The sequence below is a fragment of the Thunnus albacares genome, chromosome 2 (genome assembly GCF_914725855.1).
Source record: "Thunnus albacares chromosome 2, fThuAlb1.1, whole genome shotgun sequence".
Lineage (NCBI taxonomy): Eukaryota > Metazoa > Chordata > Actinopteri > Scombriformes > Scombridae > Thunnus > Thunnus albacares.
Window position 1 is genome coordinate 23,065,387 of NC_058107.1, and position 23,458 is coordinate 23,088,844.

Here is a 23,458-nt window from a genome sequence, read left to right on the forward strand (position 1 = left end):
CCAATTTTGTGCCAAATGTATATATATCATGTAATTTAAATACGTGCAAATAGCAAAGTAGCACTGAGAATCTATTTGCTTGGCAGTGCAGTTAGGGGCTCATTTCTTTTTATCTCATTTGCAAAAGTTTAGTGGCCGCAAAAGCTGCACAATCCTTTCATGAATTTGAATGTTCTCTTTTGTTTGAGGATTTTGCAAATTACTTTATAACATATTTCTCTATCCCAACATCTGTGAATTTTACCCAAGTGGTATTTATGCAGATACTTTTGTTTTTATTTTCCCTGGTTTTGTGACATCTGTCTCCGAGATGCCTGCCAATACGATGGAGGTGATTGGAATTTTCTGTTTGGTGCTCACTGCGATGAAGCAATACGTTTAATAAAGATCAACAACATCATGTCTTAAAAGATGTAAGGTCCCTGTTATTCTGGATAATACACAGCCCTCACATTGAACAGTTTTAATTGGAGCTACTTTATTGCCAAAAAAAGAAGGAAAAGTCACTATAAAAACTGTTGACAGTGTCTTTCAAGTTAATTGTCTACAAATGGTCACTTTTCCGTAGCTAACTATTCTACAGCGCCTGTCCAAATTGGGCTTGTTCGTGGTGCAGGCCCATGCTGTTGCACGAGCTCACAATTTGAGCTCACAGGACAGGCTCACTTAGCTGTGACAAACAAGTACTTGGTAATTTCATGACCCGAGGTGCTGATGCAGCACGGGTGAAGCAGGGGCACAGATGTGAAATGGGTTGAATTAGGAAGAAAAAATTGTACGTGTGTAAGGAGTTGGCAACAGCCATAGCCAATCAAATCAGCTAATCTTATTTTCTTTAAAAGCAGTGTGTTCCTTGTCATGGCACACTGACAGATGCATAATGGAGCAGAGAATCCAGGCCAACCTCACCCAAGAGGAAACCAGCTTCTTTGTCCAGAAAGTGAAAAAAAAAAAAAAAAGACAGAAAGCAAGCAAGGAAGAATTGACCAGTTCACTGCATTTGCTTAAACTTGTAATGATAAACCATTGATTCATATGTCAAGAATAATATTAATGTCAGCAAAAAAAATGGTAATCTCTACCTGCTGGTGTCACCTTAGTGTTGAACTACTACGGAGTGCTTCTTCCAGAGCGGCTGGGGTTAAATATCTTACTTTAATGTGTCATTTGACAACTCTCTCTTTCTAGCCTCTTCTCTCAGTCTTGTTGAGTGCAGTTTGGGTGCAGCAGGGCAGTCAGTATTTTTCAGCGTGATGACACAGGTGGCAGCTGCAACATTATCATCGCAGACATCTGATGGAAAATCTACTTATTTCACCTTTCTCTCCTCTTCTCTTCTCTTCTCTTCTCTTCTCTTCTCTTCTCTTCTCTTCTCTTCTCTTCTCTTCTCTTCTCTTCTCTTCTCCTCTCTTCTCTTCTCTTCTTTTCTCTATTCTCAATCGTTCATTTTTCAATCTCTTATTTTCTCCCTCACCCCCACCTTTCAGATTTCCTGTATTGTTTCAGCTCTCCTGGGCTGTCACACAGAACAAGATGAGAAACTGGGAAAGCAGCTTATCCGCTGCGCCAACTGACAGGAGGGTAGCTGTGTGTGTCTGTATATATATGTGTGTGTGTGTGTGTGTGTGTGTGTGTGTGTGTTTGTGTGAGACTATATGTTGGTAACAAGGCGTGGTGCATACTTCTGTGTGTGGCGTGTGCACGTTTGTGTGTACTTTCTAGAGTATGAACACATAATTGCATGTGTGTGTGTATGAGCATTTGTAATCAAGCCGTGCACGTGTGTGTGCTGCTGCATCTGGGGAAGGCTTAGATCTACACTGACACCGAGAAAAAAGGTTCTGGCTCCCATCAGCTACATGCTCCATCAGTGCTCAGCTCACCATTGTGTTACAGGCCCCACTGCTCTTACACACACTGACATATACAGTAAACACACACACACACACACACACACACACTGACATATACAGTAAACACACACAGCCTGTATATGAAAATGTACACATCTGTGTGAAGATGTTTATACTTGTATACAAGCACCACCACTGCTACAGTTCCTGTGCTTTCCCACGTGATGTATCACTCTGACAGTCACACTGTCATAACTGCAATCTTTATTGTTACTCTGACTGACTGTCTATCGTATCAAACTCAAGCTGTCAAGCCCTTATACTTCATTGCTGTTTGTTTGTAGATTCATTTTTTGTTTAGCGACATTAAACGCATGCATAACACCATACTGCTGATCTCATCAAAATCAGTAAGTATACTGTCACTGCAAACATCACACACTGAAAGTACACTGACAATTTATAGCCTTAAAATCCAACAACTGTTTCTCTTATACAGCTGACTGGTCACACTCCCAATCTGCTTTACTTCTTTTCTCAACTATCAGCAACCCCAAAGAGCCTGCTGTGAAAGGAGTTTTGGGAACATGAAAGCAGCTATATGTCTGAACACTTGGCCTATATCATAAACTGTATCATACACTTTTTCAGTAGGGTAATAAATTACTTGGTTGAGTGTTGTTTTGTGCTTTAGCAGTGTCAACCTTGCAAAATAGTTATATAGTACATCCGTATAGTTCAGCTGCACTGTAAAAATTATAGTCTTTGCAGTGAAAGGGGTTTAATGATAATAATTGTGGATTCAGGGTGCATTATTTGGCATGGTGGATGTATGTGTCTGGGTGCTGTAGAGCAAAAGGCAAAGGCACCAATTTGTAGAGTCACATGGTATGGTTGGCCAGAAATGGTCTGGTTTTCAGTTCATGTGAAGTGTTTGTGAGGAGGAGAATCTTAAAGAATTTATTTTCTTTTAACCATTGTGAAGTGTAGCCGGGAGAGGATAGATGTCGAATTCATGAGAATTCAGGCAACAAAGTTTTGGATGAGTTGGACGTTTCTTTTGCCAGGAGTCCAGAGAGGGTGCCATTAAGTATTCAATTCAGAAGACGTTTTGAGGATACAAACCCTGCAGTCCTTGAGATGTTTCTTATGTAGGACTGAAAGGATGCTGCATTGTTGAATGGTGACAGTGAGTCTAGATAAAATAAAAAAAAAAATAAAAAAACATTTCACCATGGCTTGACAGAAAGTTGAAACAAGTTAATGATAAGAGTTGGGAAACAGTTGGAACAACTTGGTAGCGCCAGACATAAAATGTTTAGAACTCACAGAGAAATGCAGTAAATGTTTAGGTGGGCTTCAGATGGTAATTAATGGGAATGCATGCAGGTAGTTTAAGGGTTAAAGTGGAAGCCTTGATAGCACTGGTTTCCTGCCCACACAGCCAGGAGGGTGAGCCTGGTGGAAGTAGAAGAAGCCGACTGTGGTACCCTGATTAAGGTGGAATAATCTCAAGTTTGCTGCCAGGTCTCAGTAGACAGAGAAAGTCAAGCCAAGGAAATGGACACTGATAAGAGTCCAACTCTAGGTGTGGCCAGGGTTTCTCATTGTGAGGGTAACCCTTTGTAAAGAAACACTGTCAACACTGCAATTTGAGGACCAACAAGAGGTAATAGTGTCAGTTTTGGTTATTTCATTATGTGGTCTGGTGGCTTTTCCATCTGAAATCTAGTCAGTGATTGGTAGGCTGGCACTAATGGAGCAGTATGTAATAATCCAGAGGAATAGTTGTGTGCACATGGTGAGCAATAGTGACAGTTTACAGGAGCATATTAGGTTGAGAGTAATGCCTAGCATAGATCACAGCTTCTGCAATAATTAGACAGCACCAGTGGATACCATGTTGACACATTGGGGAGCAAGCAGGTGCAGTAATCAATCCAGATAGAGTAGGAAGGATGGAGTAGTGTTTGTGTGGAGCCATAATCAGGTCGACTCAGCTAGTCAGTAATGAAAAATGTAAAACATAATAAGACAAATAAAAACTGTTAAATCTAGTGTGAAAGAAAGTGTTGAACTTCTTTATTCGAGCAGAGTTTTGCACATGCTAAAACTTGTAGATACTTTTGTTTACATGTTAAACATCCATCTATTCATTATCTAAACTGTCTGAACTGCCTCTCCTGCTTAGAGTCGCAGGGGACTGGATACTATCCCAGCACACCATGGATTAGAGGTGGCATACGCCCTGAGCAGGTGCCAGTCTATCACAGGGCTAACACACATTGACTGATAAACACATTCTCACCTACAGGCCATGTAGAGTCTCCAATTCACCTGGCCTGCATGTCTTTGAACAAGTTCAGCAGATTAGACAAAATAAGCATGGTTTACCCAGAGGGATGACAATTCTAGAAAAGCGAAATTTCAGGTAAAGCAAGTATTAATAACGAACTTTTGTCAGTTGAGAAAAATAGAAAACTTGGAAGGTAGAAACAAGGAAATATCCTTCTCCATGAGTGATATTTCAATGGGATTCGATGGGGGAAACTAACCCTACTGTGTCTTTGGATACCAAATGGGACTCTTGATATTGATGTTTTCATCGGTTGCTCCTGCAGTCATTAGTGTGTCCCTCCCTGTCCACCCTGTACCTTTCCATCAGACTGACTCCTCTCTCTCCTCTTTCTTACCTTTTATTGATGCGACCACTCTTACATTTACCATCTCCCTGTTTTTCCTCTTTATCCCTTCCTCTAGGTTTCTAATTGTCTCTCTCTTTCATCATCTGTAACTTTGGGTCTGTGCTATGACCTTTTCCTCTCACTTCGTCCTCTGTTGTTCCCCCTCATCCATCTGACTACCTACCCTCTTGCTTTCCTCTCCCCCTCTCCTTTCTTCCTTTGTTGTTTTACTTCACTATTACCTGTGTGCCACCCCCTCCCCTTATTTCTTTGACCTTGTTCCCCTGTTCTCTTCATGTTATTTGTCTTCTTCTCTCTGTCTGTTATCACCTTCTCCTCCTCTTACATCTCTGTCCTGATTTTCCTCCATTACTTCCACACCTCTCCTTTATTTCACCTCACTCTCTGCCTCCTCTCTCTCCCCCTCCCTTCATCTCATTTCTTTCCCTCATCTTCATTCTTTCACTCACTTTCCTTTTGCCATCCCACTCCTCTTGCTTCTAGTTCTGGGCAATGCTCACAAAGCATATTGGCACAGGCTGGTGGTCAATGAGTTTCACCATGATTACACACACACACAGACCTGTTAGAGATGGTGTTTGATGAGCAATGCCAGACTCTCAGCATCCATGCCCATCAGAGCTGCTCAAGAAACCTCATCAGGCCTCCTGGCCACAGCATGGCACTGGCTTCAATACTTTCCAGCCTGCCTTCTTCACTCTGGGAGCAATTTGAAGTCCCGGGGCTATACATTTCTCAACATTGACAATCATAAGTAGTGACTTAGAATCACTGATCAGACCCCAGTTCAGTAATTCCGGTTTTTGGTGGCGATCACACTGAATGCCTAAAAACCAAGCTGGACTGTGATGCTCCTTTCCACTGCAGGTGTGATCTCAATCCCACTGACTTGTTCTATCAGTGAGAGGCGTCTTGCTGTTGCTAGGCAACACATAATCAGCTATCAAGCACTTGTGTGTTGGCGGGATACACACAATAACCATCAACAGCAGCTACATTTATAATATACAAATCTAAAATTTTGCTAAAAACTCCCAAGTTCCTGACTAATGTTCCTCTAAACTGTCTGTGAGATTAAATAGCCTTTGGGTGGTTAGAAACAAGAACTATTTCTGTTGTTGTTGACAGTTCAGTTGGCAAAAAATAGTTAAGCTCATGACTATAGTTCAAGTTCAAGGCTAGTTCAAGTTTTCCGGTCCATTTTAAAGAAAAATGCAAGTCATAGTAAAACGCTTCAAGTGGTGTCTCAATACTGTTGGTATCAATGTTTCCGGTTATTTTAAATGAAAGTGGTGACTGGCTGCTCAGAAAGTCACTAGAAGTCCTCAGAGGACATTGTGGACTCATTTGCATTATGAATATACAGTACTTGCCACACCGCTCCTGCTCTCCCCAGGTGCTTAGCAGAGAATGGGGCCACACTGTGTGTGTCAAGTCCTGTGCATCTGAACACTTTGGATCAGACAGGAGACTAGCAAGTATGTGCGTGTGCATTTTTCCTAGTGGTTAGATTTCACAGTCATCAAGTTAGCAGCTGTGGTTAATGTGCCTTTCAGCAAGGTACTTAACCTACAGAGGCTCATGTAGAGCCCCCATGTAACTCCAAAATGTTTAAACGTGTGTGTGTGATTTTTTATGCACTGTATATGTTTATAAGGTTTGTGACTCCCCTCCCTCAGGGCTGTTTCTGTAAATAAGTTTGTTTTCTGTTCCGATTTTCTTTGTAGTGAAATAAGCAAGAGATGACTGCAGTCTCAGACATTGTAATATATTCAGGCCTTCGGCCACATTGATATGCAATGAAGTTGTCCTGTCTGTGTTATTGTAAGTTTAAATATTTATCGAGTTACAGACACACTGAATCCTGTTTGATACTTGTGGGTTGCAGCAGGTTACTGTGTTTGGCTGCTGTTACTCAACATCAGCCTAATGTGGATAATTTTGCAGAAGTACAGTGACAGGACTGAAGATTGGTAGCATTGTGAGCCGATTAGCTGTGCAGTGCAGCACATTAGTGTCCTGCCTCTCAATGTGTGCCTCCAGTAGAAAAGTCCAACATGTGACATCCAGCCAGCTGGTTGGCAGTTTGCTGTAGTGTGGGCTGGAATGACAGCTAGAGCGACGTAAGCTCAACTTCGCTCCTCTCTTGTTTCCATCTTTCTTCATCATCTCAGCCCCAACCCCACCCCAACTGCTGATAAAAAAAGTCCATCCTTCCCTCTGCTTCTCTCTCTCTCTCTCTCTCTCTCTCTCTCTCTCTCTGTGGTCTCCAGACTGCAGTAGTGTACCATCAATCCTCCGGCTGTCAGGGTCTATTCAGCCCTGCCTGCTGCTGGCATTCTTAAGCACCAAGTTACATAACGAAGAAAGAGAGGAGGGACAAAAGGAAGGGCAGAGTGGTGGAGAAGGTGAGAGATGCATGAAAAGAGGAGGTCAAGAGGGGGGAAAGAAAGTGAGAGAAAACAAAGAAGAGATACACAGGGAAAGAGAGCAGTCTAAGTGTTTGACTCCATGTTTCCTGGGCTTGCCAACATCTTCTGTACAGTGTAAGTCTTGAACAGACTGTCAGAGATCAACCTTCCTACCGTTCACATTATCCTGGTAGCATTAGCATTCACAAAAAGGAAATAAAATACTGAATTGTAAGAACTAAACATATTGGCTAAATGAACACAAAAACAGCTCAACTAAGAGACTGCAGGTCCCTTTCAACAATTAACCTAGACCCCATTTTTGCAATCCCTTCAGAGCTTTTATAATTCCATTTTAACAACCTTCACTAATTAACTGTAACTCCACACAAAGTAACTGACCACAACTCTAAGAAACATAAGAATATGCAATACTCTGTTATGTCTCAGTCCTGTTTTTGTGTCCTTTCCCGCACTTCTGTCCAGTCTAGCAATTCACAGTATTAATTTTGACCCAAAATGTTGTTTACTTGTTTTGTCCTGACCTGTCCTTACTTTGTTTGTGTTCTCCTATCCTGATCTGTTACAGATTTACTACTACAGCTTTTCCTGCATTTTAATGTGCTCCTTGTATTATATAGTGTAAGTTCAATTTCACATAAAAATACAAGACAGGTGAGGCGAAGAGTGAGACACTGGTTGGAAATTCACAGAGCTGTATAGGGAAATGGTGAACAGAGCCAGGAAATAAAAGGGAGACGAAGATGGAACAAATAACAAATAACAAACTCCAGAGAGCTCCATAGATGAAGAGAGGGAGGGGAAAGCAAGGATGCAGCTACAGGCAGTACAAAAGACTCTCTTCCTAAGGGGGCTGTGTATTGATGTAAACCAGCATGTTCAAAGTAAAGGTGTGCTATGGCCTTGAGACACCAGGCTCTGGCTTAGTTTTGCCCTGTGTTTGATTGTTTGTAGCAAATTTATCCAGCAAAGTGTCTTTAGTTGATGTGGGAGACTCAGCTGTTCACCATGCTTGTGAATATCCAATGAATATTTGTGGGCAAGAGCAGAAATGTCCTGGGGCTTCATGTGATTCTTTAACTTTGACATTGTGTTTTTCATCTTGTTTCACCTCCTTCTGTCGCTCTTCTCAATCAGTTTCAGGAAATAAAGTACTCCAATGGTACATACAGTTAGCATATTAGCACTGTTTTGCTTTTAGGCTTGTTCAGTTAACTGTTACATACAATCCTCTGCCTCTTCTCTTAAGATGTGCATCAGGACCCAAAAAAACGTCACAGTATCAGTAGGGTTTGATGATGCACCAGTCCAAAGATAAGATGAGATTTGTAGTTTGAGTCCTGGGTTTTTACACCTTGCCAACTAGGCTTGGATGCTATCAAGGATTTACGGTATACCAGGGTATTTAGATATCCCGAAGACATGATTTCAATACCGTCAAAAGTACAGACGCACCTCTTTCTATTAAACTAATAAGGACAGGCTGTTTTGAGGTGATGTATTGTAGTGCACACCTTCACCACCAGAGGTCAGTCTGCACTGGTGCAACAGGCAGCTAAGCTGAGAAAGATGTCCACTGCGAGTGGTATAGAATTAGGGCTGCTGCGATAACCGCAATATTGCAATACCGTGCAAGAAACTGCCATAACCGCTATGTTCATATTTTTTTATTTTTTTCAAGAGGCTAGGCCCTTCTTGTTTACACTTCAATGCGTCTCACATGCCGAGTCTCACTGGTGGGACTTCAGAGTCTCACGTGAGCCTCCCGCAGATAGCATCCAGGCTAACAATCTAACCTGGCACCCAGTCCTCATAACAGAGCCGGGCTTGGGGTGAGCTGACCAGGGGTCAGTGCTGATGCTCAGTAGTTAAAAACACACCAATATGAACATTTTGTCTCGGTTATATGTTTAAACTCTCCTGGGTCACTGCACGGCCAAGCAGGCTGCCATTTAACCTGTGAGGTAAAGTAGTTTTCCACCAATCATATAATCTAAAGGGGAATCCAGCCAGACTTCATTCATAAATCCCAGGTTTAAGGAGACTCGGCTGTAGACCAACGTTGATATGCTCATTCCATGATTTTCACTAAAAAAGAAGAAAAAATGGTGCTAATACTGCATACCACTCTGTTGAGCCACTTATGTGGAATCATGAAAATATTGCCACACATAGCTTTATCTTGAGATGACCACTTCCAACTACAAAAGCAGTTTATTAGCCATATGATTTTATTCAGCTGCCAGTCTGCCACCACCACCCAAACATCATCTCCGTTCAGCCCACTGATGTGTCGGCATCTGCCATGGCAGGAAGTGTCATCAGGTGCTCCAGCAAGAATCTATGGAAGAAGGGCACTTCTTTCCTATCTATTCATTACTCTGTGGGCCATAACTATTTAAACCCAGCAAGACTTGTCTAAGTAGGCTAACTGCATATTAGACACATAGCATCGTAGGCTAGACAATGTCATACATGCTACAATGACTTATATCACCAGCAGCTCAGCTTTTATACTTTTTTTTTGTTTTGTTACACAAATACCATCATATACCCCTGTATACCCCCTTGAAATGTCAGGAAGGTATGAAGGTGTGAAATAATAGATACAACCCAAGCATATTGTCAACTCTATTTTTCTGTCACACTGGGCATGACTATGCAAAGACATATGAATGACACTGTTGAGATAAAGGTAAACAGGGTGAGGTGGGATGGCTTGGGCTCTCGCATCACGGTTGGAAAATGTATTTGGTTGTAGTCTAAATAGGATTTAGGTACCATCCGTGTGGGTGTACTGCACTGTTATTGTATCTGTCCTGAACACCCCTGTGTTTCATACTTTCAAAGAACCACAGGATTACTTCGTTCATGAAGTATGTGGGTGTCACAGAATATAAAGAATTCACATTTGCAAACTTTTACCTCTCTAATCTCAGTGTGAAGAGTTCCAAACTTTTTGGAGGCCAACGCATTTCAGCCTCACGGCCTTCATTAGAATTAGGTTCATTAGGTGATACTGAGCCAATGGTGTGTGAGCAGTTAGCTGATATTGGGCCTGCGTTACACCTACCCACAGTCTGTTTTGTTTTCTATAATTACATAGTTTTAGTTTGTTTTAGGGGAACAAAAGTTATGAAATAAATCTCCCACCCCCTCTTTTCTCTCAGTATAAAAATTACAGACAGGCAGCAGCACACGTTGTATGGGGATGTTAAAGAGCTCTTTTATGCAAACTTGGCCATTACCACATTGCTGTGTTCTTCACTGCCCAATAAAAACTAAGGCTGCAGGAGAGAAGGTCCCTTTAAATCACTCTGATTTACCTAGGTCTGTGTAAGCGTGTGTGTGCGTGCGTGCATGCGTGTGCGCGTGTGTGTGTGTGTGTGTGTGTGTGTGTGTGTGTGTGTGTGTGTGTGTGTGTGTTTATTTATAGGACTGTGTGTATAAGAAACTCTCCAGAGTTTTTGCACACACCCAGGCTGTATTGTCACCACTGAAGGGGCAGCTTGCTTGCCGCAGAGCGTGTACTTGAGAAAGGACACCTGAGTTTGTAAATCAGTCCTGCTCTCTGTCTCTCTTTGCCTTCCTGTCTATTCTTCTGTTGCTCTCATTTTTCTTTATCTCTTTTTAATCACCTTCTCACCAGTCTCTCATCCTTTCCCCTCGTCTTTTCACCTCTTTTGCTCTATTGTTTATTCCCCCTTTTCATGGTGGTTGACCTTTTTCTTTCTCTCTGTCTGTCCTTCTGATGTACTCACACAGACACCAGTTTTCAGTTGCATTTGATTTATTGTATTTAATTTATCAAGCGTTTTCTTCCTAATTTGGATCAGAAATGTCCCTTTTGATACAGAGCATATGTCTCCACAAGCAACTCTTTGTACTGTGTCTGGTAATTGTTTCTTTCAAAGTTTTCAGCCAATTTGTATCTCACTGTTCTCGCCTTACCTTCTGTTGTTTTCTCAAATGTCTGAGGGTTGAAAAACCCCACAGATTTTTTTCTTTAAGATTAACGATTTAGCCCTAATTAAACCGTCCCACATAAACCTGCACCACCATGGATATTCAACACTGTGGCAATTCCCTCATGTTTTTTTCACAGCGCCCCTATGTAGAAAATTTGGCTGGAATGGAAATTTTCACTCCTCTTAATTAGATCACGAAATCTGCAAGAAGTCTTGTAGTGTTTATCCACCCATTAGAGCCCATTAGAAAGCAGAGACACACTCCCTGAGCTCTTTAAGTAAGCTGTATAGACAACGACACACTGTTTGATGTTTTGGCAGAGTACTGTGGTGGGGTTTTTGTTGTTTTTTTTAACAGTTGGACATGAAAGGACAAAGAGACCGAGCTTTTAAAGTGCAGATTGTTTGGTCTATTCAGTCTTCTTAAAAGCCATATCAAATGAGTACGTAAGGAACCGTCCATGTTTCTGCATACTGCATGTGGAGCATCAGAGACATACAGCATGGACAGATTAAGATTACATTAACAAATGTAACAGTCTTCTTGTTGTCCAATTCCAAAAAACACAACCAGGCTAGATGTATATTACATATAATAACTTTCTCTTTCTGCTGCAAAGAAATGGAGAGCATGGTTGTGAATTATTTTTACTTCATCATTAAAGTAAGTAGAGAAAGAAAATCTTTGCATTTCCTTGTCATAAAGGTCAGTATCAAGAACAGAGAGGTTCAAAGCATCGTTGACCCTGTTGACTTGTTCTTCTTTACTTTTCTCAGGACCTTGTTTAGTCATCATATTTACACCACCCTATATACTCCATACTGGCTCAGACTAAATTAGAGCCAAGCACAGTCACAGCTAAATCCTCAAAGAATCCTTTCATACTTTGAAATGCAAAAAAAAAGCTAGAAATAGCACCTCACAGTAAGATATTAAAAGTCTGGTGGTGTTCAGGGGCTAGAAACTTTCACAAGCCATTGCACTGACAGAATTTTCCAACCACATAGTATAATTAGTACATCCTTTTTCTGCACGAAAAGCACTACTTCATTGAATATAATATGTCTGTCCAATAACTAATTAAAGGTGTATATCACGTACAAAAAGGGTTTTAATTTTTTATCTGTTGACCCACCATGTACTTAAATTAAAGCTGATACCTCCATTTGTCCTTCAAAATCCAGTATAATAAAAAGTACTAAGCTAAATCACCATTACGGCACCAGCTATCGTACATATGTATGAAGCTCAATGTGCATCATAAAACACAAAAAACAAAGTCAAACTACAGGAGTCGAGATGTGCCGATTTAGGGAGCTAATGAGATAAAAGTTGTTCTCTTCTGGAGTGTTGACACAAGTCAACACTGGGAAATGTGCATATGCTGGGAAAAGTGGTATGTGTTGATGTGTCGACATGAGTCAAAACAATGCTGGTGTGGGGGCTTGGTGCACGTCATATTCCACGGAGTTTGTGTTTCCCTTTACACTGCAAACACGTCTAAGATAATCTTATATTAAGTTTTAAAATTTATTTTAAAAGAAAGAAAGAAACTGACATAATATAAGTTTAGTCGGGTTGCTTGTGACACTTTGGCCAATTATACACCATAGCTAACATTTATCTGTCCAATAAGCATCATATTTCATACACATTCTCTCCTCCCCTCTTTAATTTGATCTCAGGTTGACAGTGTAAGCTCATTCAAGTAGCATTGCCACTGTTACAGTGTACTGTACTTATTCAGTTAGACATGTTCTGGTTAATTACATTTCTTTCACTCACATCAAATATCTGTTGACAGCCTTGATGTGGTAATTATATTACTTGTTATATCAATTTGTGTGCACAAACGTGTAGAAACATGATTCCATTCATAAACGCAAAAGCACACCGGCGTATAGATAAATACATGGACGTGCACACAAACATACGTATTAACACACGTGTCGCACACACATAAGCGCACATATACATTAACACAGATACATGCTCATACGTATACACACTTCACACAGGAAACCACACACCGCCGATGTGTTAGCAATTGTCAACTCAGCTTTCTCTCCCATGAGGTTCGGCGTTGGGTTAGATCATGTTACTTTAGTGAACATCACATACTTGGTTTTTATGTGATTTTGGTTCTGTGTGTGTGTGTGTGAGAGAGAGAGAGAATTGGAGAAAGAGGGAGAAGAAAAAAGAAAGAGAGAAGGGGGGCAGTGATGAGATAGGTTGCATAAGGGGGTGCAGCGGAGTGTGAAAGAGAACAGGTGGCTCCCGTTTCTGCCATCTAGCTTTAGTGCCATCTTCCCCATTGTGTGTGAGTGTGTGTGTGTGTGTGTGTGTGTGTGTGTGTGTGTGCGTGCGTGTGTGTGTGTGTGTGTGTGTAAGACAGAGAGAGCAAGATCCCATTGCTTTGTGCATGGGGATTTGTGCATACCTTGGGCGCATATCTCCATACATGCACATGTTACATTGTCCTATTTCACTGTTAATGTGTGTGTGTATGTGTGTGTGTGTGTGTGTGTGTGTGTGTGTGTGTGTGTGTGTGTGTGTGTGTGTGTGTGTGTGTGTGTGTGTGTGTGTGTGTCTCTCTCTGCATGCATGTCTGTTCTTTACTGAGCGGGGTTCCGGTTGGTTTAGAAACAATTAGAACAAGCTGCAGGAGCCCAGAGAGATCGTTCTCCAAATGTCACCCAATTAACAATCTATACCAAACACACAACAGACCTCTCTCTCACGCTGTCTGTCTCTCTGTTTCCGCCTGTCTGTGTCTTCCTCTCTCACTCTCGCTCCTGTTCTCCAGAGATATGTCCAGTGCATTATTCTTGAAAAACACCCGATACACATCACACACTCACTGACAGAAGGCAGAGTTAATGATAGTCTCTTTAACATCTGTCTTTTTTTCTCTTCCTTTGTTTCAGACCAACCATCCAGGCCGGTGGTCAGGACTAGGCAGCAGCAGCATCAACCTGCCTCCAAGGGACCGAAGGGTAATGCGGGGAGTGGGGGCAGCACTCGGAGGGGACCTCTCTAACCAGCAACCCCCCCACCACTATCCACCTCTGCACAACCGGCCTCTCGCTTCTGACAGGCACACTGCCAGGGAGGAGCGCTACTGCCAGGGAGTCTTGGCACAGTCCTCAGCCCGTAACCCTGCTCCAAATCTGGCTCCCGTCTCCTCCAACCTGTTCTCAGCCACCTCTGCAGTGACAGCTCAAGCCTCACCGACTGCTCCAGCCCAGCTTCAAGTTTCCCACCCGGGCCCGAGTACAAATCAATGCCCAGGCTCCGCTTCAGCGCCCGCTAATCACACTGCAATTCCATCCCTGTCCTCCAGACAGCCGGAGGGGGTGTCCTCCTCGTCTGAGTCTTTAACTCCAGGAGGAGGAGGAGGAGTGAGTCTATCAGGTGGGGTGAGGAGAGGAGTAGGAGGAGGAGGAGGAGGAGGAGGAGGAGGAGGAGGAGAGCATCACCCCCCCAGCCATATCCCCCGGGCGGTCGGGGCCAGTGCCTCCTCAAGCCTCCACAGTGTTGCAAGCAGAGGGAGCCCCTCTCCGAGCTTTTCATCGTCAGACCGAGCCTCCCCCCCGCCTCCTCCTACTCCTTCCTCTGCCTCCTCTTCCTCCTCCTCATCCTCCACGTTTACAGGTCGTTTAGGACAACCACCTCGAGGCCCTCTGTCTCTGCATAGTTACAGTCGTAAAAATGTCTTCCTCCAACATTCCCTACATACTGCCGAACTGCAAGCTCTGACGCAGAGAGACAGTTGAGGGCACAAACAGTTAGAGCATCCCGATGATGAGCAGCCATATCACTGACTGAAGTAACAAAACGTGTGACTTTATAGAAAAGCTGCTACTCCTTCGGTACAAGTTGATCGTGTTACTGCGCCCCGATTTCCTCCGCATCATCAACCACGCGCATACAATCACACTTGTCTCTTTTTGCAATTCAGACCAACCCTTTGCTGACATTTTGTTCATAGATTTTCTCACTTAAACTCACACGCAAATGTGAGTGCACACACACACACACACACACACATGTATCAGGCTGTGAGTATGAAAAAAGGCACTCACCCGTCTATCAGAACTCCCACGTTGTGTCATACTGACAGTTTAGATGTGCTTACGCCCACAGACACACAAAGTGCACACAGACTCACAACCTCACATCCATGCACTTATTCGTATTGTATCACACACACACACACACACACACACACGTAAATACACACAGTCACACAGAGACATCATCTGCGATATCTCTTCTTCACAATCTGCACAAATAATGGGGCGTTAAACATGAACAAAGAGATGAAATTGCGTGTGTGCACTGGAAAAGATTTATTTTTTATCAGTTTATTTAATGATTTTTACCAGTGGAAACCATTTGCTGCTTAAGGAACTATGGGACTGACCATCATTTGTGCTTGCAAGGATGTATTCTCACATTGCCAAAATCAACACCAGATTCATTCCGCATTCCTTGATGTCCTCTTACAAGTCCAAATTAAGATGAACATCCACACCCATGATCCTTTTACTGCATGCTTTTAAAACTGTAAGGAAAATACAGGTGAGCATTTTGTACTGCAACAAAAATGGGATTGGGGTGACTTTTAAGTCTTTTAATAATGTTTCAGTATCAACTCTCACCTCAGTGTTTCAAGAAGGGAATCAAACACGCTAGAACCTGAGCCCGTTTGAAAGTTAAATGTCAGTCCTTCTGCTCATACGAATAAGGCATTAGACGTATTCTCGGCCCACTACTGGCCCACTGTTTTTGTAGAAATACAATGTTGCAATATTACCCACATTATGTACAAGAATCAATGTCTATCTGCAATGTTATAATAGTACAGTACAAATGCAGAGATGAAGAGTTTCATTCCAACATAAGATATCTGTCCTATGAACAATTTCGCACCTGTAATGACAAAATTGCACTTAAGTAGAACTAAACCCGTAGGTCACAAAAGACTTCAGGCAATGAGACTGAGACAGAACAGTTTTTACATTTGGCACAACTCGCATTAAGTAATTTTGTCCAGAATGGAAAGTAATATATCAGGGTTTGGAATGAAGCCCTTCAGATCATTTTTAGGGCTGGGTATTCCTACTGGTGCTTTGCTAAATGTCGGTGTCGATATCCATTTTTAAGATTCAAAAAGTAAAATGTTTCAAATAATGGCCTTTTTCTATGGCAATTTTACTGAGGGAATCGATTGAGTGTAGTCTGACTGTTTATAACAGAACAAATATTGCACAAAAAATTGTTTACTTTATCAAATAATAAAAAGGAAGAAGCTGAAAAACAAGATTTTATGAACGATCACATTTGTAAAAGCATCAGTTTTCCACTGATACCCAGTCCTTCTATGTTAGCCTTTTTATCTTCCTGATCCCAGATGTGTTGGTTACCTTTTAAAAAAAAAAAAACGGACCTCATGAGATAGTATTTGGTATAATAAGGCTAGCATTTATGTTGTTTTGGACAGTAGGACACATACCTTTTGAGCAAAATTTACATATACTGTAACTGCCATGACCTGCTGAGTCGTACAACATTATTCACACTTTGGGGACAGAACGTGTCACAATTTAATAAGTGAGAAAACCCACTTTTTTTCTATCTGCGCACAACCGGACTATGCTACACCCTATTCAATCTGCCGCTGTTGAATACATTTGCTTTGCTGAACTGACTAGACTGTCGAACAACCTTTTCTTTCCCGTAGGCTTGGGGGTAAACAAATCTTATAATGTCAACCGGGAGGGGCGGGGGGGAGCCTGCGCCGCTGCTGAGAACGGACCACAAGTTCACAGCTCCCGGAATCTGCAGGAAATGTCAGATTTTGGAGAAGTTGTTGACCTTGTCTGTCTCTAAACGGCAGCGGGCTGTAGGGAAATAGTATAAATTGTGTGTGTGTGTGTGTATGCACACCTCATGAGGCGATGACTTGGCAGAGGTGAAAAGAAACCTGATGGAAGACAGACCTGCTCCCACCGGTAGAAGCTACTATTCCCCCTTTGGTCCGCTTCACTCACAGGCCATTTTCTCTCTTAGCATCCCCATTTCTTCTCTCGTCCCTTTTCTCGCCGTCCTTATTTTTTTTTTATCTACTATATTTTCTCCTTTGCAGTTCATACACTCTCCTTATTCCCCTTATCTCTCTTTCTATACACTTCCCTCCCTATTTCCCCTAGCACCTCTCTCTGCTGCATGCAAACTCAGTAGCTCCCTTTCTTCCTCTCCTCTTTGTCAGTCTGTTATCTTCCTTCCCCTTCTATCATTTCCCAGGTCTCTCCTTCCCTCCATCTCTCTCCCCCACTTTGCCTACTTACCAAGAGCTTGTATTGTCATATAGTGTATCTATAACAGACTCTGTTGCACTGGCTCTCAGTCCTGGGCATTGGGACCTGCAGCGCTGCCGATTTTCATTCTAGCTGTCTAATCGGGGAGTAATTTTACACCTGGTGAATGCAATTAACTACCTGGTTGGATAGAGGGCCAGCAGTAATGTGACTCCTGAAGTCCCGGTCTGAGAGCTGCAGCTATAATGTGATCAAAACATTCCCTGCTCAGTTTGTTTACCGGTGGAGGGTAACAATGCTTTGTCGTTGGCTGACCTAAAGAAATGCTTTTTACATCCCTCGTCAAAGTATGCATCCTAATGTATAATGTCATAAGGGAGTATTTGGCTGTGTTTGCACTGCCCACAGATTTTATTTTTTCACCATGTTGACACCATGTTCACCATGGACAGCTGTGTTCAAATAGACCCTTTTCACGGCAGACGTTTGATTTGTCTCAGCTGTAAAGGCGCAGGTGGAGTAAATAACTTTAAAGCTGGAGTGCGGGACTTTTGTCTCCCCCTTTCTGGCAGTGAGAGTAATTACAAAAACACTGTACACGTGCTTACGTCAAAGGCTCTTTCGTAGCCTACTCTGTTGCTACTGTTGTGGCTGTAAAACATTGGATAAATAGTTTTGAGCGTCACACAACCCCTGCAAAATTACTCGTTTCACTATCAGAATTTGATCCATTTGGTCCAATAACATGTGGAAAGTCTAGAAGAGCTGCACAATTAAATTATTATATTCCTATTTAAGTTAGCAGAGGGCTAACTGGATGTTAGCTGCTCGGCCGGCAGAAGTCTGTAGTGTGCATGCTCTGCCCATAGAGCATGCACTGCATGCATTCATCCGGCCAGCGTGGGAATGTCAAACACAACACCAGATTAAAAACTCTGGTATACTGTGAAATACAGAGAGATTTATCTGGCGATGATAGGCTTAATCAGCATTGTGTGAACTCGTTTGGCAAGGGCTTGAATGTAACGGATGTTCATTTATATGTAAAAGTTCCGCACTGCAGGTTTAGTGATAGCTTCATTCCATTCACTGACATGGCTTACTGGAACATTTAATGTCATGGAGCCATGTTATTTATTACACCTGTTTGTTCTGCTTTGACAAGTCCAAATGTCTGCTGTGAAAAAGGTCTATTGGACCACACAAAGGTCGGCTGCTGGTTACGTCACATATCATTAAAAGAAAAAGTCACATCTGAGCTGGCAGTTCACATGTGGCACTGAGGTCTTACAAAGACATTTTTTCCTGTCATTTTGTAAGAATGAACTGATAATGATTTTTTCTTCACTACCTAGCAGCTTGTCGTGCATTTTAGACACTAAATTTTATTTGTTGGGAAGTTATTTATTGCTTTATGCCTTATTTATATTTATTGCCATAGAACCAGTTTCCTAAAAACGTATTGGCACTAACAAGTAATGATAGAAGTCATGATAATAATCATGAAGGGACTCACCATAATGATAATCATGATGTATATTATTATTGATAAATCAAATAATATACTGTCTTAGCTTTTTAATGTGCTAACTGTAATTATGTTTTTTTTTTTGTTTTTGAATTGCTGTAATCATGAAATCGAGCTGTATAATTGTACATAAATTAATAAAACTGTTGATGTTAAATTCTTGAACACAAACAATCTGTGCTCATGTAAATGACACTGACTAACATGTTATTTGTTGGCTAACAAAAGATTAAAACAAAACAAAAAAAAAATCAAATGCTTGGTTTCATAGACATCATGTTAAATGTAGTGGAGGTCGTAGCTACTACCAAAGCATTTCAGGCTATATTTACACATCAGAAAATAAATCTGACAAATGTGATCATTTCTATGTTAATTAATTAATGCCCCATGGTCAATTTTACACATAAAGGCCAGTTGACTGCAGAGATTGGCGTTTTCTTCTCTGTAATGAAGCCTTTGCACTATTTCTGCTACCTAATGGTTTGAGATTACTTTGAAAGACAAAACTTTGTTTTCCTAACTGTGTCTGAAAAGTGTATGATTGATTATAATCTATTTAAGCTGCTTTTTTCAGTTCAGGGTGAATTGTGGGTTTGGGTATATGAAACTTTTTGGGTTGACACATACTACAGTTGGAGCTTTTGACCAGAGTTTGCCCGAAAGTTTGTTGAGGTAAACTAACTACACATGATAAAAAAACCCAGAGAATCCTTCTTTATAATGTAATTTTTTCACTTGACATGCTTCTCCTGAGCGAATATTGACCTTGTCTCTGTTTGACGAGCTTACATAACTCAAGTGTGTGTTTACCCAAAATATTTCTTTTCAAATTGTGACCAAGATATTTTTTGTCACTCTCACACTCGTTTGTTCACATGAGAAATGTTTTATCAAAAGATTTTTGTCCACTGTCTCCTTATTGTTATTATTGTTAATATTTAATACAATTAAATTAATTAAACCATTGAGATTGTCCTTTTCATTATTGACCTCATCCTACACCAATGTTAGGCAGGCCTTTGATTATAAAATGAGGTGTGTTTATATTAGAGTGCCTCGGATTGTACTGAAGCAGCGAGAATGAAAGATGGATTCTGCCACTACAATATGAGCGCTGTAATAAAGCGGTGAATCTCTGGGACCGAGGCTCCATCTCTCAGACTGGATAGATTTCACTGTGCAAATCTCTAAAGAAAAGAATGAATAAAATCAAAGCAAGAAAGTGGATCATACAACAAAGCAATGAAGAAAGAATCTTAGGGTCCATCATTCTAAAAGACTGAGAAAAACTTCCCCCGCTGCAACATTTGAGTGGACTGTAAAAGGTTGCACACAGCAGCGGCTGCAGACAGAGTAAGTAAGTAAGTCATTTTACCTCATTTGACATTAGCCTCCAACCTATTTGAGTGAGTTTTCATTTGGCAGTAACCATAAGGTATGGAAGTGTTTAGAAAACCAATTACATTACAATGAGTGTGTATACGTGTGTGTGTGAGGTGTAGAGTTTGACGGTTTACCCCTTAGGGAGGACCTGTGCATGCTTCTCATTTCTGGACTCACTCAATTAGAGTTAGTGATGTTATGACTGGCTGACTAGCAGACGTGTACACACACACATACTGAATTAAAAGACATCAGTTTTGATACTAACTTGCTGTAATTGATATGACAGAAGGTCAGCACATCAGTAAACACACTTCTGATTAACAGAGCTTTGAAGTCCAAAGAGATCAAGTAACACAGCAAATTATTTTTGCTGTTGGATGTTGGATCCTCAGTAGGCTGTAAAGTTGGCATTTCTGGTGTTTGGTATGTAGTCTGAAAAGTCTAATGCTGAAAGTATTCATTGATTAGTTGGTTGGCAAAAATGTGATTATTTGGATTCATCGTTTGATTAATTGTTTGTTTTTTATCGGCCAATAATGGTGCTCACATGTCAGTCCAACCTGTCAAAAGTCAGGATTTGCTGCATTTCTCTATTTTATATTATTGTAAATAGAATATTGTGGCATTTTGGACTGTTTGTTAAAAAAAAAAAAAAAAACAAGCATGTCACATTGGACTTGATGATAGGTAGTTTTCAGTATTATCTGATCTTCTATAGACTGTGATTAGGTGATTGATTATGCATAACTTTAAGCCTTAATAAAATTTAAACGGATGAGTGATATAAAAATTAATTCCCCTGTACAGTCATCATGACAGAGAAAATTAGCTCTAGAGACCAAAACCGTTTTTTTTTTGTTTTTTTTTACCAGGCTGTAAACATGTTTATTTCTGCTGTAAAGTTGGGCATTTTAACATGGGAGTCTATGTGGATTGACTCGCATTTGGAGCCTCAAATGGCTATTTGAGGAACTACAGTTTTTGGCGCTTAAAGCGTTGGCTTCATTTTTGTCAGACACTCAGGTCAGACAAATTGAAGGACCAGTGTGTAGGATTTAGTGGCATCTAGCAGTGAGGTTGCAGATTGCAACCAAATAAATACCCCTCCCCTCCTCCTCCCCTTCCAAGCGTTTAGGAGAACCTATGGTGCCCATCACCTATTTAGCTTTTGACTTGTCATAGCAGGTGTCGGAGGCACAGGTGTAGGTAATAACAATAATGGCTGTGTCTTAATAAGAGCCAGCTAGAATGCACAGTAGGGACCTATGAACATTAATGGAGAGTGCCATCATTTAAGTTATTAATTAGTTACACCTGTGGCTTTTTGTCAAGTCAAACTGTCTCCTGTGAAAATGGTGTAACTGTGATGTGTGATGTGTTTACAGGCTATGTAGAGCAATATTCCATCCTTGCTTTGCTCTGAAGTTGCGCTGAGTAATTTGCTTTAATCAATGTAACTTAAAGATCCCCTCCAGACATGTTTTTAGATGTATATAAAATACTATACTTTGAATAATAATTTGTGTCTGATATAGTTTTTCCACAAAAAAAGATCAATTATCTGAAAATTCTCAGAATTACATCTACTCCTCTTCCCTCATTAAAAAATCATAATCTATGAATATGCAAATACCTTTCATTTCAGAAGTTTAACTGCTGGATACGAGATGTCTCCTACTTCACTGGAAAGTCCATTCTCAGTGTTTGTGCACTGGAGGCTTCAAGTTTCTACATCACACTTGTGTAAATTGCACACTGGACCAGGATTAGCCTCAAACTATTTGTGATGTCACAAATGCTGCTCCTAGGCCCACACCTTAAAATCAGATTTCCAGTGATCACAGAGAAACTTTCCACTTTCAGCAGATAAATGTGAAAACAGCCTCCTGGTATCAAACTCTGCACATACATCATTCTGAACAGTGAAGCTCAAATGTCAAACTGTAGGAGCAAGGAGAAAAACATATTTTTGAGTAGAGGAGGACATTAATAATTATTTAATAGTAGTGGGACTCTGTATGTAGGCTGTTTCAATATCTCAAGTTGTGTATTTGAAGCATTTATTTACACATTTATAGTTAAACTTTATAATATGTAAATGAGTGTTATGTGGTTCATTTGGTATATTTGTGTTTAGAAGATGGAAGCTATACATCTTTATATGTTTGATGATATTGTTTCATCTATATTTGAACATAAATCTGTTGTCTAAATCTAAAAGTCATCCCATGATTGGAAAAAAAGAAGTAAAAGTTCCCGTCTCACTTATATCTACAGTCGGATGAGTGACAATAAGTAATTCTACTGACGTTCTTGTTACTCCTACATTAGCTTTATTTTGCATGTACAGTATACTCACACATCACGTTGTCTGTTTGGAAAGTATTATTGCATCTCTCCTTTTTTTTGTTATGATGTTAAGAGACCTGTTTTGCACGATTCCTTGTGCTAAGCTTACATTTAAATGCATATTCTATTGTAAGGGTAGGATATCATGACAAACCTGCCAGGAACTGAGCAGTATGTGTATGCTGATGTATTTTGATTTACGTCCAAGTTCATTCCTCAATGACATTTGAGAAAAAAGATACCAATTTGAGAAAGAAAAACTAATAATTAAGGTTCAGCACTGATGGGGGACCATTTCACAGTCTTCTCAGTGATTGTCTAATATATTAATGGTCATCTGATTTTTTGTCATTATTTATTTTACATATTTGTCATAATGGTTTGTTGATAAAGTGCCACATGTGCCATTATTAAGGATAGACATACTGTCTGTAAGGTGTCCCCTGTAGTCCCTTCTACTAAATAATATATGAGGATCTATTATTGTATACTTGTAATATTCTGTAGGTGGTAATGTCTGAAAAACTTTTTGTGAATTTGGCAGTAGTACTACTACTTTGACAGTAGTGGTGTAAGCTTAGCAGTAGCATGTGATGTTAACTAGTCGAGTGCTGTACTTTTCTCGCTACGACTTGACTTCTAGACAGATCAATAACAGTTTCTGAAGCGCTGCTAGAACGCTCAGTCAGACTGTCGCTTCGAGCTGTTGGCTTAGTGTGCTATGACAGGCATGTTTCCCTTACGTCTGCAAGCCTGGAGTGAAGGGGTGAAGGAGGTGGTGTGTGTGTGCGTGTGTGTGTGTGTGTGTGCACGTGTGAGTGTGAGAGAGAGTGAAACTGCTCTCAATTATTTGCCACTTGAATCCGCTTTACGATTCCAGCTGAACTTAAGTTTGGATTCAAACCATTTT

General features: G+C 40.9%; 1 protein-coding gene across 4 annotated transcripts in view; it reads left to right on the forward strand.

Moving 5' to 3' along the window:
- The window catches only part of ccser1 (coiled-coil serine-rich protein 1), a 122,294-nt gene extending 102,814 nt beyond the window's left edge, over nt 1-19,480 (forward strand). For 2 of the 4 annotated variants that reach the window (XM_044373861.1, XM_044373869.1), the window contains exon 11: nt 13,887-19,480. In XM_044373861.1, coding sequence (XP_044229796.1) covers nt 13,887-14,735 — 849 coding nt within the window. In that variant the 3' untranslated portion in view covers nt 14,736-19,480. The remainder of the gene's footprint in view (nt 1-13,886) is intronic. The other 2 variants (XM_044373876.1, XM_044373884.1) reach the window with 2 other exon arrangements.
- The last annotated feature ends 3,978 nt before the right edge of the window (nt 19,481-23,458 follow it).